Source organism: Arachis stenosperma, chromosome 4 (genome assembly GCF_014773155.1).
Source record: "Arachis stenosperma cultivar V10309 chromosome 4, arast.V10309.gnm1.PFL2, whole genome shotgun sequence".
Lineage (NCBI taxonomy): Eukaryota > Viridiplantae > Streptophyta > Magnoliopsida > Fabales > Fabaceae > Arachis > Arachis stenosperma.
Window position 1 is genome coordinate 16,776,282 of NC_080380.1, and position 16,812 is coordinate 16,793,093.

The window sequence follows — 16,812 nt, forward strand, 5'->3', positions numbered from 1 at the left end:
GCAAAATGTTGGTATTGTTGGTGATGACAATAACGAAAGAGGAGAAGAAAAAGAAGAAGAAAAGAAGGAGGAGGAGAAGCAGAAGAAGAATCTGCGTGCGCGAAGAAGAAGGAGGAGGAGGAGGAGGAGGAAGTATGCGTGAATTTGAAAGAAAAAGAAGAGGACGTATGTGTGTATTTGAAAGAAGAATAAGAAACGCGTATAATGACGCTCTTTTAATGAGAGTGGATTTGGTTGATGTTAGACCTACTTGGATAAACTTGGATGAAAAATACTTGGATGTAGCAACACCTTATTTTTATGATAGATCATTTTTGCGGATGCTCGTTTTAATAGATTTTTTATCGTATAGTTTTTTTTAATCTCCATTTTCAAAATAATTTCATCTTTTAGCAACCAAGGGTTTTCAAAATTATTAAGAATCGGTTTTGCTAAGGAACCAATTAGGAGAATAGTCAACTAGAACTAACTAATTAAAAAATAAAAATTTTGTTATAAAAAAAAAACAATCCCCCACTACTCTAATGTTTCGAATTTTAAAACTAGAAATATAAAGGGTTGGCTTGAGTTGGCTTACGTTATAGTTGGCTCTTTAGTCTTTTTCATTAAAAATACATGAATACTAAAAATAAATAAGTGTTCTAGTACATAATATCAACTATAATCTTTTTCGCCCTCATAATTTAATTTAATTTAATTTTAAATTTATTTAATTTATTCAATCATTATTATTTTTTAATTAAGTCTCAAATTAGTTTTCGAAATTGCACTCAAATTTTAAAGTGGTCCTTAAAATTAATAGTTACCTAAATTTATTCTTAAAATTACACTCTGAAATTTATAGTAATTCCTAAGACCATCTCCAACGATGAGTGCCTTGATAACTTTTTCTGACACAAACGAGTTCATATCCATTTGAGCAAAATGGAATTGGTCCTTGCACAAGGTCCGATGGAACAAAGTCCCTCTGAATAGGGGCTTGAATGGAGCAAAATAATTCTATAAAATTTTAATTAATTATATTAAATAATTATATTAAAATAAATAATTATATTAAATAATTATATTTTTATTTAATTAATGATTTATATTAATTATTAAAATAATAATTAAATCGTAATTAATTTATTAATAATTATAATAATTAATTAGATTAAATAATTAAATTTTTATTTAATTAATAATTTATATTAATTATTTATGTCATAATTAATATTGAATATTATTTATATTATTATATTAAATTAACCATTGTAAAACTAGCCGTTGCAAGATTAGTCGTTGGAAACTAGCCATTATTATGTTACTGTTATTATTAATAAATTAATATTTTGTTACTCTATATATACCAGTTAGATACACTTCTATTCTCACACTTTCTACAACTCTTCTTCATCTTCTTTCAAGTTTACGAAATCAAAGTTCTGGTAATATTTTTTTTTGTTCGAAAAAAGGGATCCAAACCAACTCAACTCTTTCTTCAATTACTTACAAAACTTTTCTCAAATTCCAAATACCCAACCATCTCAAACCTCAAACTCTCAAGTTCCAAATCAAAACTTCACACTACCGAATACATTGCAAAATCCAAATCTACAAAATCTTTCTAATTTCAATTTTCAAGCTCCTTATAATAATCAATTTCCTATATTCCAACCACAAAATCAAAATTCACAAACACCACATTTTCCATTTTCTTTCATATTTAACCCCTCTATTGAAAATGTTAGTCCAACTTCCTTGCTGTTTCCAACTCAATTTAGTGCATCAAGAAATAACTCATCTGGTATTGGTGGCTCTTCTAACCCATCCTCTCAGACTCCTATACAATCTAGTCCAAATTCGCAGTATTCAGATTTTGCCAACCCTCGTGGATTAGATGTTATTGATGAGCGGATAATTTATACGCTTTTTGGCATTGTTTTTAGTATATTTTTAGTATGATCTAGTTAGTTTTTAGTATATTTTTATTAGTTTTTAGTTAAAATTCACTTTTCTGGACTTTACTATGAGTTTGTGTGTTTTTCTGTGATTTCAGGTATTTTCTGGCTGAAATTGAGGGACCTGAGCAAAAATCTGATTCAGAGACTGAAAAGGACTGCAGATGCTGTTGGATTCTGACCTTCCTGCACTCGAAGTGGATTTTCTGGAGCTACAGAAGCCCAATTGGCGCGCTCTCAACGGCGTTGAAAAGTAGACATCCTGGGCTTTCCAGAAATATATGATAGTCCATACTTTGCCCAAGATTTGATGGCCCAAACCGGCGTTCAAAGTCACCTTCAGAATTCCCAGCGTTAAACGCTGGAACTGGCACCAAAGTGGGAGTTAAACGCCCAAACTGGCACAAAAGCTGGCGTTTAACTCCAAGAAGAGTCTCTACACGAAAATGCTTCAATGCTCAGCCCAAGCACACACCAAGTGGGCCCGGAAGTGGATTTTTATGTCATTTACTCATCTTTGTAAACTTTAAGCTACTAGTTCCCTATAAATAGGACCTTTTACTATTGTATTTTCATCTTGGTTCTTCTGGTTCCCTCTCTGGGGCCGAAACCAATGATCACTTTTGTTCTTATGTATTTTCAACGGTGGAGTTTCTACACACCATAGATTAAGGTGTGGAGCTCTACTGTACCTCGAGTATTAATGCAATTACTATTGTTCTTCTATTCAATTCCGTTTGTTCTTGTTCCAAGATATCACTTGTTCTTCAACTTGATGAATGTGATGATCCGTGACACTCATCATCATTCTCACCTATGAACGTGTGACTGACAACCACCTCCGTTCTACCTTAGATTGGGTGAATATCTCTTGGATTCCTGATACACGATGCATGGTTGATCGCCTGACAACTGAGCGCTCGCCTGACAACCGAGCCAGCCATTCCGTGAGATCAGAGTCTTCGTGGTATAGGCAAGAACTGATGGCGGCATTCAAGAGAATCCGGAAGGTCTAAACCTTGTATGTGGTATTCTGAGTAGGATTCAATGATTGAATGACTGTGACGAGCTTCAAACTCCTGAGGGCGGGGCGTTAGTGACAGACGCAAAAGAATCACTGGATTCTATTCCGGCCTGATTGAGAACCGACAGATGGATAGCCGTGCCGTGACAGGGTGCGTTGAACATTTCCACTGAGAGGATGGGAGGTAGCCACTGACAACGGTGAAACCCTTGCATAAGCTTGCCATGGAAAGGAGTAAGAAGGATTGGATGAAGACAGTAGGAAAGCAGAGAGACGGAAGGGACAAAGCATCTCCATTCGCTTATCTGAAATTCTCACCAATGGAATACATAAGTATCTCTATCTTTATCTTTATGTTTTATTCATCATCTATACCCATTTGAGTCTGCCTGACTAAGATTTACAAGGTGACCATAGCTTGCTTCATACCAACAATCTCCGTGGGATCGACCCTTACTCGCGTAAGGTTTATTACTTGGACGACCCAGTGCACTTGCTGGTTAATTGTGCGGAGTTGTGATAAAGAGTTGAGATTGCAATGAGCGTACCATGTTGATGGCGCCATTGATGATCACAATTTCGTGCACCAGTTATCGACCTCAATGATGATGATATTGAAGATCGAAGGCAAGATAGTATTCAACACTGGCATTGGAAAGAGGATGAGATGCTGATCAATGCATGGTTAAATATTTCAACTGACCCTATAGTTGGTACCGATCACAAGGGAGAAATATTTTAGAGTCAAATTCATAGCTACTGTGTAGAATTTTGCTCCGACATGACAAGGGGGGGTAGTTGCATGTAGGAAACGATGGTATAAGATCAACAAGGCTGTTGCACAATTTGCTGGTTGCTACGATCAAGCTAGTCGAAACATAAGGAGTGGTTCGAACGCTGATGATATAAAGGAGTTTGCCTATAAACTTTATTCCACAAATTATGGTCAAAAATTCACATTTGAGAGACATTGGAACAAGCTTTGGTTGGAGCAAAAATGGAGAAGCCAACTACCTATATAGAGTGGCGGCTCAAAAAGAACCAAGGTTAGTGCAATTGGAGCATACTCATCCTCATCAAACCCAGAAACACCATTGGCTGACGAACCCGGTGTGGACTCTCCCGTTCACCCACAAGGATCAAAGAAGAGCAAGCAAAAAGGTAAGGAAAAAGCACAAATGTCTGAAGATTTTAGCAAAAAGAAATCATCGGTGGTTAAAAAGTTATCTCTCATGGAAGATATTAAGAATGTTAGAGAAAAGGAACTAATGGATAGGAAAAAAGAAAGAGAAGAGGAGAGGAAACATAGAGCAAAGATTATGGCAATCAAAGAGAAGGAGTTACAAATTCAAGCGGCAATGAAAGAACAAGAATTACAAACTTAGAGGTATATTAAAGAAATGGAGATAAATGCAAAAGAAAGGGAAATGAAAAGGATGGCTAAGAAAAGGGAAAGGAAAATAGAAAGGATGGCAAGGAAAGAGGAAGGGAAATGGATATGCAAATACTTAATGCTGACATGTCTATAATGAGTGAAAAATGACGAGCTCTTCATGAGATTGCATGTGAGAAAATAATCGCTAAGTGGTTTACTTAATGGTTCTTTGTATTCGTAGAGTTATGTAGTATGTTCTTATTTGTATTGCGTATTACTGGTATGTGATGTAGTTTGTTTTATTTATTTCTGATGTAATTTTTTAAATTAGTCAATATTATTGTGCCGTTATTGTTCATGAAAGTAACCATTGCAAAAGTAGCCGTTGCAAAACTAGTCGTTAAGTAGCCCTTGTAAAACTAGCCGTTGAGGAGTAGGTACTTATTGCAGACACACTTATAAATATCAATTATCAATGACTCTGCAACTCCACTTCAACTCTTGTTTCTCACCTCGAAAGAGAACTAAAAATTATATTTCTAGATATAACTAGAAATTTTGATGATATGTTTAATGAGGATTTGTATGGCAAAAGAAGACGGTAAGATAACACAATCATAGATAATTGGATCGATGAGTGTTTACTCGAAGATTCAGAAGAAGAAGATATTGATAGAAACTCTATCCCAACTCCTCATAGATGGATCAATAGAGATCGAGAAGCAGGACATGATCACCTTTTCCAAGATTATTTTGCAGATGAACCGGTGTATAATGCTGACATTTTTTGACGGAGATTTCGAATGAGAAGACATGTGTTCCTTCAGATAGTAGACGCTCTCTCAAACGTCTATCCGTATTTCCAATAGAGGGTTGATGCAACTGGAAAAAGAGGCTTGTCACTGCTCCAAAATGTACCGCTGCAATACGGATGTTAGCATATAGCATAGCAGCTGATGATGTTGATGATTATGTGCGCATAGGCAAGAGCACTACTATTGAATGCTTGAAAAATTTTGTTGAAGATGTCATTTCGGTGTTCGAAGATGAATACTTGCGAAAACCAAATCCAAATGACGTACGACGCCTGCTATAAATGGCAGAGGGTCGTGGCTTTCCTGGCATGTTGGGTAGCATTGACTGCTTGCATTGGCAATGGAAAAATTGTCCAAAGGCGTGGAAAGGTATGTACATGAGTGGTTATCGTGGGGTTGAAACCATAGTACTTAAGGTTGTAGCATCTTCAGACCTTTGGATATGGCATGCGTTCTTTGGAGTTTCTAGTTCAAATAACGATATCAACGTATTAGATTGTTCTCCAGTATTCGATGATATTCTAAATGACCGTGCTCCGGAGGTAAATTATACTATTAATGGTAATAATTATACTATGGGATACTATTTAGCAGATGGTATTTATCCTGAATGGGCCACATTTGTCAAATCAATCTCAAAGCCACAAGGAGAGAAACGCAAGTTATTTGCACAATACCAAGAATGGCAAAGAAAAGATGTGGAGCGAGCATTCGGAGTGTTGCAAGCACGCTTTGCAATTATACGTGGTCCAGCTCGCTTTTGGGAAAAGAAGAAGCTTGCCAACACAATGAGAGCTTGTATTATATTGCATAATATGATTGTTGAGGATGAAAGAGATACTTATGCAGGAAATTTTGCTCAAGGCTTAGAGTATGATGATGTCGAAAATGGCTTATCACAACCTCAGCTGTGAGAAAAAGATTTTGCACCATACCATCAATTTCTCCAAAGAAATGCCCAACTTCAAAATAGGTAGCAACATAGACAATTGAAAGAGGACTTAATTGAACGCATATGACAATTTCACAATTCTTGTCGTCAACTATAGAGCTTAATTATATTTTTCTTTGAATTAAGTAATAATTTTACAAATTAGTGTAATCCCAAATTATATATTGTGTATTATTGTTATATATGAATTTATTTAATATTAATATCTTTTAATAGTGAATTATTTTTAAATTTATAAATTTAAATTATATTATTGAAAAATTAATTTTAAGTATTTTAATTAATTAATTAAGTGGGACCAAACAGAAACTAAAGTTAGTTCCTCCTAATGGAGAAGAGATAGATGCTTTGAATTTTTATTTACTGTTTATGATGCAAAAATTGAGGTTGAGTTATTTTTTATGATAGGTCATAAATAGAAACCGGGATGAGTTATCTATTGGAGATGGTCTAAAATATTATCCATCCATTGGAAGCCACACTAATACGGTGACTAGGGGTGGCAATATGTACCCTACCCAGGGGTACCCAACCCGATCCCACCCGGTCGGGTAAGGTTGCCAACCCAATCCGCAGCGGATAGGGTAGGGTGCGGGTAGGGTTTTTGTGCGGGTCGGGTAGGGTGCGGGTTGAGCCTCAATCCTACCCGACCAACCCGCACCCTATATATGCATATGTTATATACTTATATAAAAATATGTTCTAAGTGGATGTTGAACCAAAGATCTCTCACTAAATGCAAAAGATCCTTAGTTATTAAAAGAAGATCATTAATTGATAATTTAATAAACTTTTTTTTACATAAAAATCAGTTCTATTTTAAATTATCATCAAGTTATCTAATAATATTGCATCTTTTTTTGTAACCTGCGGATAGGGTCAGGTACCCGTAGGTTAAGAGCGGGTAGGGTTAGGATTGAGATATTCTCAATCCGCGGATAGAATAGGGTTGAGTTTATATAAAAATTTCAACCCGCGAATAGGATTAAGGTTGACACCAAACCTACCCTACCCTACTTATTGCCATCCCTAACGGTGACAACTAGTTGATGTAGTGAAAAAAAAAATACTTTTGCAATTTAAACCTTTCTCCCTTTTAAAACCCTAATCCTATATTCCTATTACACCGACTCTCTCCCTCTCAATACTCTCCGAACCTAATCCTAGTGAAAATGGCCTCCAACACTAAACGAAATAGGCTCAACCGCCACCATATCTGCAAAGACCGATTGGACTCTCAAGCGACGGCAGCTCAGGCTATCCCCTGTTGACGATGGCGGCAAGGGAAGAGGACGCAGAGACGGTAAGGGTTTCTCCTCTGCGATCCCTCCTCCTCTATTACACGCGCTGCAAAACGGGCGGGGGACGACGCACGGCTGCCGGATTTGCTGCTGCTGCTCCAACAGCACTTCCACGATCGACTGTTGTCGCTGGAGATTGGGACGTGGCTGCGGGGGCGATGGAGGCGCACTGAATCGTCTGGCTATTTCTGCAACTTGGCTGGGTTGTATAGGATTAAAGAAGAGCTTGAACAGAAAATAGAAGGCTTGAAGATACCAAGGAGAGGCTCCCCTTCTGATTTTGCTTTCACAAATGTCATATTTTCTTGATTTGTCGTGTCTCCTCCTGTTTGTATGCCATTCTGTTGATCTCAGTGAGGCGAATTGTTTTAGTAAAACCTTGTCAAGCTTGAGTCAGGCTTGGATTCTTGAGTCAGGCTTGGATTCTGTAACTTTTTTTATGGCTAAAACTTCTGCAATTACTTGCATTTGAAGAATTGAAGTCATGTTATATTATTATTCTAGAAGCAAAAGGAAAAATATAATTCAAGATGGAAGCTGGTGCCGATTATTCTTTTCCCATTCCAAATTATAAACTTGCTACGTATGATGACACTGCAACATTTTTTATAGATGACTTTGAAGGTAACATGCTTTTTGGATGTTAGAATGAAGATCAAATTAGTGGTGCATGACTTTTGTACCTGCACTTGGACTTTTATGGCATTCTAAAGTGTTCTGCATTTAATTTGGCTTTTCAATTACATATTATCATCTCTTATGGGATGTATAATTTTGATATTTTCTTTTTAATTAGCCTTGGGAAATTCAGTTGTGATCAAGTCCTCAAGTTGTTGGGGAAAGAAAAACATTCTCAAATGTTATTCGACTTGAATTTGCTGTTGTCATGATTCTTCATTTTTGAAAGAGACTAAATGGCAAAACACATTAGTTAGTTGTTAGAGTGTCAGCATGATTTTTGATAGACATATAGAAAGCGTTTTACTGCCTGTTTAAAAATTTTTAATGATATAAAATTGAATTGATTTTTAATATTTAGAATGAATTAGTAAAATTATAGATTTAAATTGAATTTCAGTATTTAAAATTTTATAATAGATAATTTTATTTTTTATTAATATAATATTATATTTAAATAATAAATATATTTATTTATTAAATTATATAAAATAATTAAAAAATTATATTTTTTAACTAAATTTATTTTCAATTAAAATTTTTTAATCCTTTTTAAAAAACAAAATTGGATTAATATAAAAATATTAAATATTAAATATTATTATTAATTAAAAAAATAAATGATTCTTCATGGTTGATTCTAATGACAAACCAACAATAAAAAGTAAATATGAAATATTAAGAACTAATTTGTTGAGTAATCTAACATAGCAAGTTAAAAAAAATAAGTAAAAAAAGCTAGTTATTAACTGTAAATTATAGTAACTAATTCATGTTATTAAAATAGAACAAAAGTATGCCACTTTTTACTGGTGTCATGATTGACACAATTTTACTTAAAATGTTCAGACGTATTGCAAACGTTTAGTGTCATTAAGTTAAATTAAACACGTAAAATATATTATGTGTGGATATTTTTTTTAAATCTACATGGTAGGTCTTTAAAAAAAAGTATATATATTATGTTAAGTAAGTTAAAGAAAATAAAAGAAAAGGGAATAAAGGTAGTGAGAGAAGAGAGAGTGTGAGTTAAAATGTAGGAAGCATTAAGAGAAAGTGAGTAAAAAAAGTTAAGAAGAAGAAGTAATTAAATTATAAGGACATTTTAAACATTTTAAATTTTAAGTGAAATTCCAATAAAATAAAATTTTAAAATGGACCTAATTAATTTTGAGAAAAAATAATGGAATGAATTGAATTTCATAAAACTAACTTAAATATTTTTGTTTCAAATACAGGAATAATTGAATAGGAATTGATTCAAGGATTTCTAAATATCCTGTTAGGGACTACTATGAATTTTGAAGTGTAATTTCGAAAATAAATTAGGATAAGTATTAATTTCAGAGACTATTTTAAAGTTTGAGTGCAATTTCAGAACTATTTTAGCATTTATTTTCGGAGACAAGACACAGAGACATGAACAACAAATGTTTAAAACGTGTTTGGAGGCAGAAATATGGACACGAAACACATTGTCTCCAGGACATTATTTTATATTTTTGTATCTACTCTTTTACGAAGGACAATGATGGATACAGGATTTGAAAAGGTGGACATGAATTTTTTTATCAATTTTTTTTCCTTTCTATCCATAGATATTTTTTATTATTTTATTATTATCTATTCTTATTTTTTCTAATTTTAGCTTCTTCTCTACATCGTAGTTCTTCTTTCTCTGCATTTTTTTCAGATACTCTCTTTTTTTGGTAGAATTTCTTACTTGACTGGATAATTAATTAATTCCATCGTTCATTTTATTCTCTATGGCATGCTGTATTAATGGAGACTTAATTTACTTTTCTACTTTATGTTATTTTATTTAAAAAAAGTATGAGGAGACAATAGTCTTATTGTACAATGCATACAATAGGGTTTAATTGAAATTAAAATTAAATCATGGGTAATTAATTAATTTTGAATTCTTTCTAATTTGAAATTTGAAACAAATTAGGGTTGCCATCAGTTATAGAATCAAAACAACGAACTCCCTCTCTCAAGACAGTGTGACCTCCATTCTCTCGATTAATCCGCGAATCTCCCTCGTCATCTCTGCCACGATCACACGACTGCCCTCGGCGTCTATTTTCACCGCCCAGCCCAGTCCACTGTCCAGCACTGCGTCCCGTTGGTCTGTTTCCACCTTCCTCTACGATCGAACAGACACCCCAGCACCGCCCTCTCGTTCGCACAGTGCCCAGCCGGTTTTGCCTCCTTCGAAATGGCAGGATCTTAAGACGAACATATTTCAAGCGAGGGTCCTCCTTTATGCACACCACCTAGCCGAAATTTATTAATGGAGTTCGATGTAGTTGAACCGGTAGTTTCTGTTCCGTCTGAGATTGCAAAAATTTTATCAAACCAACATGAAAACTTATCCGACGATGTCGCAGTCCACGGTCACAAGTCGATCAAGGTGAGCAATTACGATCAACAAATTCTGCCATGGATGTTTATTTTTCGATTAATTTAAATTTTTAGTCACAATATAAATGAGGTATTTGTTTTATATTTCATGAAATATGCAAATGTGATCGATGAGTTGAGATTCAACTAAATTTGTGATTATTTTATATTGAATAGTATGATTATATGTGTTGAGAATTTGCTGAAATTAATTAATCGTTTCATTCTTATATGATTATATGCAGGAAATATATTTTATGCGTGTTTTTGTAGATGAATTTATATTTTATGCATGTTTTTGTAGATGAATTTATGCGGCCTTCATGTTGTATGACATCTTTATATGTTAACCATCCTATTATAGACTTATGTGCTTATATGAATAATGAGGTAGCATAAATAAATTTATTGGTTTGCTTATATGAATGCATTATAATGTATGGTGTGTGTATATTATCCCTACATGATGGTCATTCAATTAATTAAAAAAAATAACCATAAGGTGATGTAATGGCTGAAATTGTTATTTGAATTGAAGTGTATGCTAATTGTATTTGCAGCATGTTAACCATGAAATACTTATATGAGTATTTTATAAAGGCATGGTATGCTTATATGATCTCTACATATTTTTTAGTTATATGCTCATATACTTCTTGCATATGATGTAGTATTTTTTGTTTTTGCATTTTTTTATTTTTTACGCTATATAATTTTGCTAGAAAATATATATATACATTTGTGCTTAACATACAATATAATACTCAAAGGCCCCAAAATTTCAATTAGCAAGTCCACAATACATACAACACTGATTACTACTATAAGAAAAATAAATTAATTAATAAACAAATAAGAAGAAGAAGAAATAAGAGAGGATTGGCAAGGAAGTCATTAAAGAATCGAAAATGGAAAATGGGAGTGTATCATTCACATCCAAGAAGAAATAATGAGCTTTTTGACTTTTCAAAGCATAGAAATGGACTTGGTTTTAGGTTGTGTAGGTGCGATTCAGTTGTGGCAGATCCATGCATACTCTATATGAATACTTAATATAAACCTAACTAATTAGGTGAGATTTTTTATGAGTACACTTTTCATTGTTATTATTTCTTGTAAGTTATGTTTAGTAATAAATTTTTTATGATTTTTTTGAAAAAAATATTAATAAAATCTTTTGAGTTGAAATTTGTTTAATAGTACTGTATCTAATTAGTTTGTGTATGTTTGATTGTAGGTCATAGAATGTACGGATATTACTGGAAGTCATGACGCAGATCTTGTTGATGAGGTTTGGTCTCTAGTATATTGCTGTTTTTTCATGAACCGCATATTTGAATCTACCATTAATCCTTATGTTCATCGAATGATGTCTGTTTTAAAATAATTCGCAGTATCATAGTTGCCTTGCCAAAGACGAAATACCAAGAGTTGGGATGCGGTTTGAGCATTTGAAGCTGGCTAAGGATTTTTATGCAACATATACAAAGAAAGTCGGTTTCGATTTAATAGCGTAGCGGATGGTTATTTCTATTGGTACCCAGATGGTTATTTTGTAATAGCCTTAGTGTGATGTGTATAATTAGTTACAATTATGTTAAACTGGATATTCGATTTAATAGTATAGCGGATATTTATTTCTATTGTTACCCAGATGGTTATTTTGAATAGTTTGGGTGTAGTGTGTGTGATTCGTTAAAAGTATTATAAACTGGATATTTGATTTAATACAAAAGCGAATTGTTATTTCTTTTGTTACTCAGATGGTTATTTCAAATAATTAGGGTGTAGTGTGTGTGATCAGTTGCAAGTATTTTAATATGGATGTTCGATTCAATAGGATAGCGGATGATTATTTTTACTGGTACCCAGATGGTTATTCATAATAATCTTGGTGTAGAGTATGTGATCAGTTACAAGTAATAAAGGCTGGATGTTCGATTCTATAGGCTAACAGATGGTTATCTCTATTGTCACCCAAATGGTTATTTAGAAGTTTTGGTGTAGTGTGTAAATAGTAACAAATAGTAGAAGGACTAAAGTCTTAAGACTAATGTCCAATTTGAAAAAGGTAATTGTGAAAAAGGTATTTGTGGTCTTAAGACTAAGGTACAATTTGGGTTAACAACTTAAATAAGCTCTTTTTCCAAAGTATGAGGACTTTTATTAATAGCAACTTATAAATAAGTTATTTGTGTTGATTTTTAGTTATAAAAATACTTATTTTAAAGTTGTAATGTTTGGATAAATAACGAAAAAAATATAATTTTTTTACACAAGAGAATGGATATTAAAATTCTAATTCACAATAATTTTGATGACAATGCAAAAAAAATAGTGTATAGTTAGTATTTGTTGTTTTATTGTGCATGATATGGTAGGTGAAAATAAAAAATGAATATGAAATGTGTGTCAATGTATATTTTGTTGCTGTTTTTTAGTTTTTAGTATTTTGGAGCTATATGGCACGAGAATATAACACTGATGTATTGAGGCAACTAAGAAAATATTGGCCTCAAAGATTCTAGTCTTTTTCTTATATCTGCTATGCTACAGAAGATATATCAAAATCAAACCTCAGAATTTTTCTTTTATAACCATCTGCAATTAAGATAAAAAAAACTAATTCATAAAGACATAATAGCAAATACGAAATCCACCTATCCAATCACAAACTTAAGTAATGATCCAAATAAATATGAGCATTGTCTATCAGATACACCAACCATCCAATACCCTACTAAAGCAATCATCCAAATTGCTTACGAATATTATCACCAAACCAATAAGAGGAGCACAGCCGTCAATTACAGCCACACCAATCATCAATGTAAACTACTTTCATACAATCCATCAACTTAGCAGCTCCACAAATCAATTTTTCCTTTCACAAAAGAGCATGCGAATAACATGAAAAAAGAAGCCTATAACCTGTAGCCAAAAATGTAAATTATATCATAATTTTATAATTCAATTGATATAATATTAATTGTTGGAACGAGAAGGCATCATAATAAAATACTGATATATTGAGACAGAAAACAAATTATTGGTATTAAAGAAGCTAGCTTTTTCCTATTTTGTGATATGCTTCAGAAGATTTATCAACATCAAACTTCCCAATATCTCTATTGTAACCATCTATAATTAAGATAAAAATTTAATTCATGAAAACAAATCATCAACTACGAAGACCAACTAACTAACCACATACTCAAGTAACAATCCAAATAAAGAAGTGCAATTTCCATCAGATACAACAATCAACCAATAACTTACTAAAGCAACCATCCAAAATGCTAACAAAATTTATTAACAAAGCAAGTCGGGTAGCAAAGACGTCAATCACATCCACACCAACCATCCGTGTGAACTACTTTCGCAAAATATAACAGCTTTGCAGACCCATAAATCAGTTTCGTCCTACACAAAAAGCGATGCCAAAAATAAATCACAAATTATCTATCTAGTGAAGGTGTACTCCATTTTGATTATCTAGAACGAAAATATTTACTGAACAAATACAACCACAGAAAATACTAAAAAAAGAAATAAAAATCACACAATACATGTCTTTGTAGGAGCCTTCAAAGTAATAACATAAAAACAGCATTCATGGTTATTGAAACAAATTCTCCCAATTTTCCTTGACTTACGTTATCTATCAAAACCAATGGCCCGATTAAATACCGATCTAAATATCCAAATAAATGTGCCCAATATCTATGATTAAGATCAACCATTACATCACATAATAAACAAGAGTGTTTACAAAGGATAAAATGCAAAAAAACACATATAAGGTTTCCTTTCACTTCTGATCACTAGATTCAGTGATGCACCATTCCACTTTTCTAGTAGACTTGAACAAACATGAAAAATACATGCTTTAACTTGAATATATTTGTAGTTTGAATTACACACCAATAATAAAAAGGTTCAGGTAATTCTTTGACTAAAGTAACAACGGCAATATAGTAAGGACTGGAAATTGTTGTGAATCCAAAATTCAAACTAGAGTAACAGCTTGTAAGACTAGCCATCCAATAGGCTACAGAAATAAACATCCTATAAATATCAACCAAATTTCAACATTTGTCAATTACTTTACGTCACATTGCATGCACAGGTCCGCACGGGGCAGGAAAAAAATTGAAAATTTAGCTGCTATATATACAACATTACCAAACTTTTTCAACCATTCCCACGCTAAAGTTAGATCACCATAAATTGTAACGATCTCAACCAACATCATACTACATATGCTGCAAGATAATAAAATTGAACCTAATGATTTCTCAGTGCATATAATCACTCATATCAGAAGCAAAATCTGTCCATAATACAACATGCAACAGAAATTACGATTCAATCAATGAACAAGTTAACCCACTTACCTCGGATGGTTAGTCTACTGCCAGCGATGATGTTCGTGGTTGTCCCGGTGGATGGTCAAGGAGCAGGCGGCTAATCTTCCGCGGTCGGATGCTCGGCTGCCACCAGTGCGACGGGTTCTGCTGGATACAGCCGCTTCCGCGCGACGAGATGTGCAACGGAGGAGTGCGTGGTTGGGCTGCAGATCGGGTCGCCAGCGTAGCGCGCAGGAGCTGCTCCAATGACGTGGAGGTGTGCAACGGCAACAGGGTGAGGGACTTGAGGGGAGCAATCAAGGACACTCGCGAAGACGAGTCGCTTTTCGAGGTTGCAGCTTCCGACGCACGTGGTTCTCCGTCGATAGGCGTCTCTGCAGCGACTTGGAGGGTTTTGGGTAGGGGAGACAGCGTGGGAACTGAAATGATTGGGTAATTGGGGTAAATTTTGAAATAGGAATAATTTGGTGGAGGGGTAAATTAAACAGCAATTAGGAATTATGATTATTTGGCGTTTAATTACTCTTTTAATGAAAATTGGGTCCAATAAACAGCCCATTATAATTATTGTATACATATCTCATTGTCTCCCTAACGGGACTCTTTTATTTATTCTTAATTTTGTTACTTTAATACCATTTTTATCTTATTGATTTATAGACCAATTCTTCTTGTAATTTTCTGTACTCCTACATACTCTTATTTTTTTATTAAATTAATTTGTACTTGATGTAAAAAATTTAAAATCACATGGCTATTTTAGTCATTTCGCATATAATATCTTAGTTTTGTCCATATTTTTCTAAACATAATACACGACATTACATTAGTGTCTTGTCCATCATATCTAAATACAATACACAAAAAATAATTTTTAGTATTTCTATTCTGTTATCTCTATTTTAGTGTCATGTCCTATCCTATTTTCAAAAATAAATGCAGCCAAATTTAAGACTTAACTCGATTATTTTCTTTTTATAATAATAAATTCATTTAATTGTTCGTTTTTTCCTCTTTCACTTTAAATAGTAAGTGTTCTAGTACATGATATTAACTATATAGTCTTTTTCATTCTCATAATTATTTAATTTAATTTAATTTTTAAATTTATTCAATTATTATATTGTGACTTATTTTTTATAATAATATATAAAAAATATTATTTATACACTAAAAATAATTAATAAAATTAATTATTAATATATTTATTTATTTTAATATATATTTATATTTTAACATATATTTTATATTAATAACTGGTCATATGGCTTATTTTAATATAAATATCGTATAATTGAATAATAAATTCATTTAATTGTTTGTTTCCTTCATTCTCTCTTTCACTTATCCACTTGCCCGCATATAATAATTGCCTAGCTAATACAGCAGCCAGCTGCATTATTTAGATAGAAAGAACATGTCATTTTTTTCAATTTGTAATAAATTATTACATGCACAAAAAATTTTAAATTTTCTATACTTATTGAAATACAAACAAATAAATTAACTATATAACTAACTCAAATTGGTTGAATACATGCCAATTATAATGCATGTCCCACAACCACATGCATATATACAAGTTGGGCATGTTGTATGTCCAGGGAAAGATTCAAAAGAGATAGGCTAGACTCTAGATACCTATTTTTAGAGAGAAACCAGAGTCTAGTTGATAATAATAATAATAATTATTGGCCCTTACTAATTAAGAAGTTAAATGGAAATTAAGACTTTTACTGAGTTTATGTTGAAAAAAATTATCCGATCCATACATTATTTTATTAGTCCAATATATATCCAGTATTTCATTAGGTGGAACTTCTTTATTATCATTGTGTTATACAATAAGATCATATACCCATAAGATTAATATTTAACGAGTTGAAACTCCTTCAATTAATATTCTTTTTTTTTTCATGCTAATAATCGTGTATGTACTCGTCCGAGACAA

At 32.9% G+C, this 16,812-nt stretch overlaps 1 protein-coding gene across 1 annotated transcript; it reads left to right on the forward strand.

Moving 5' to 3' along the window:
- The first annotated feature begins 5,435 nt into the window (after positions 1 to 5,435).
- On the forward strand, positions 5,436 to 6,068 carry LOC130974701 (uncharacterized). Its single transcript, XM_057899560.1, has one exon. The coding sequence runs from the start codon at positions 5,436 to 5,438 to the stop codon at positions 6,066 to 6,068; it is 633 nt and encodes a 210-aa protein (XP_057755543.1).
- The last annotated feature ends 10,744 nt before the right edge of the window (positions 6,069 to 16,812 follow it).

What these genes read in the sequence shown, in the direction of transcription:
- LOC130974701 (XM_057899560.1), top strand. Translation starts at nt 5,436, where the DNA reads ATGGCAGAGGGTCGTGGCTTTCCTGGCATGTTGGGTAGCATTGACTGC.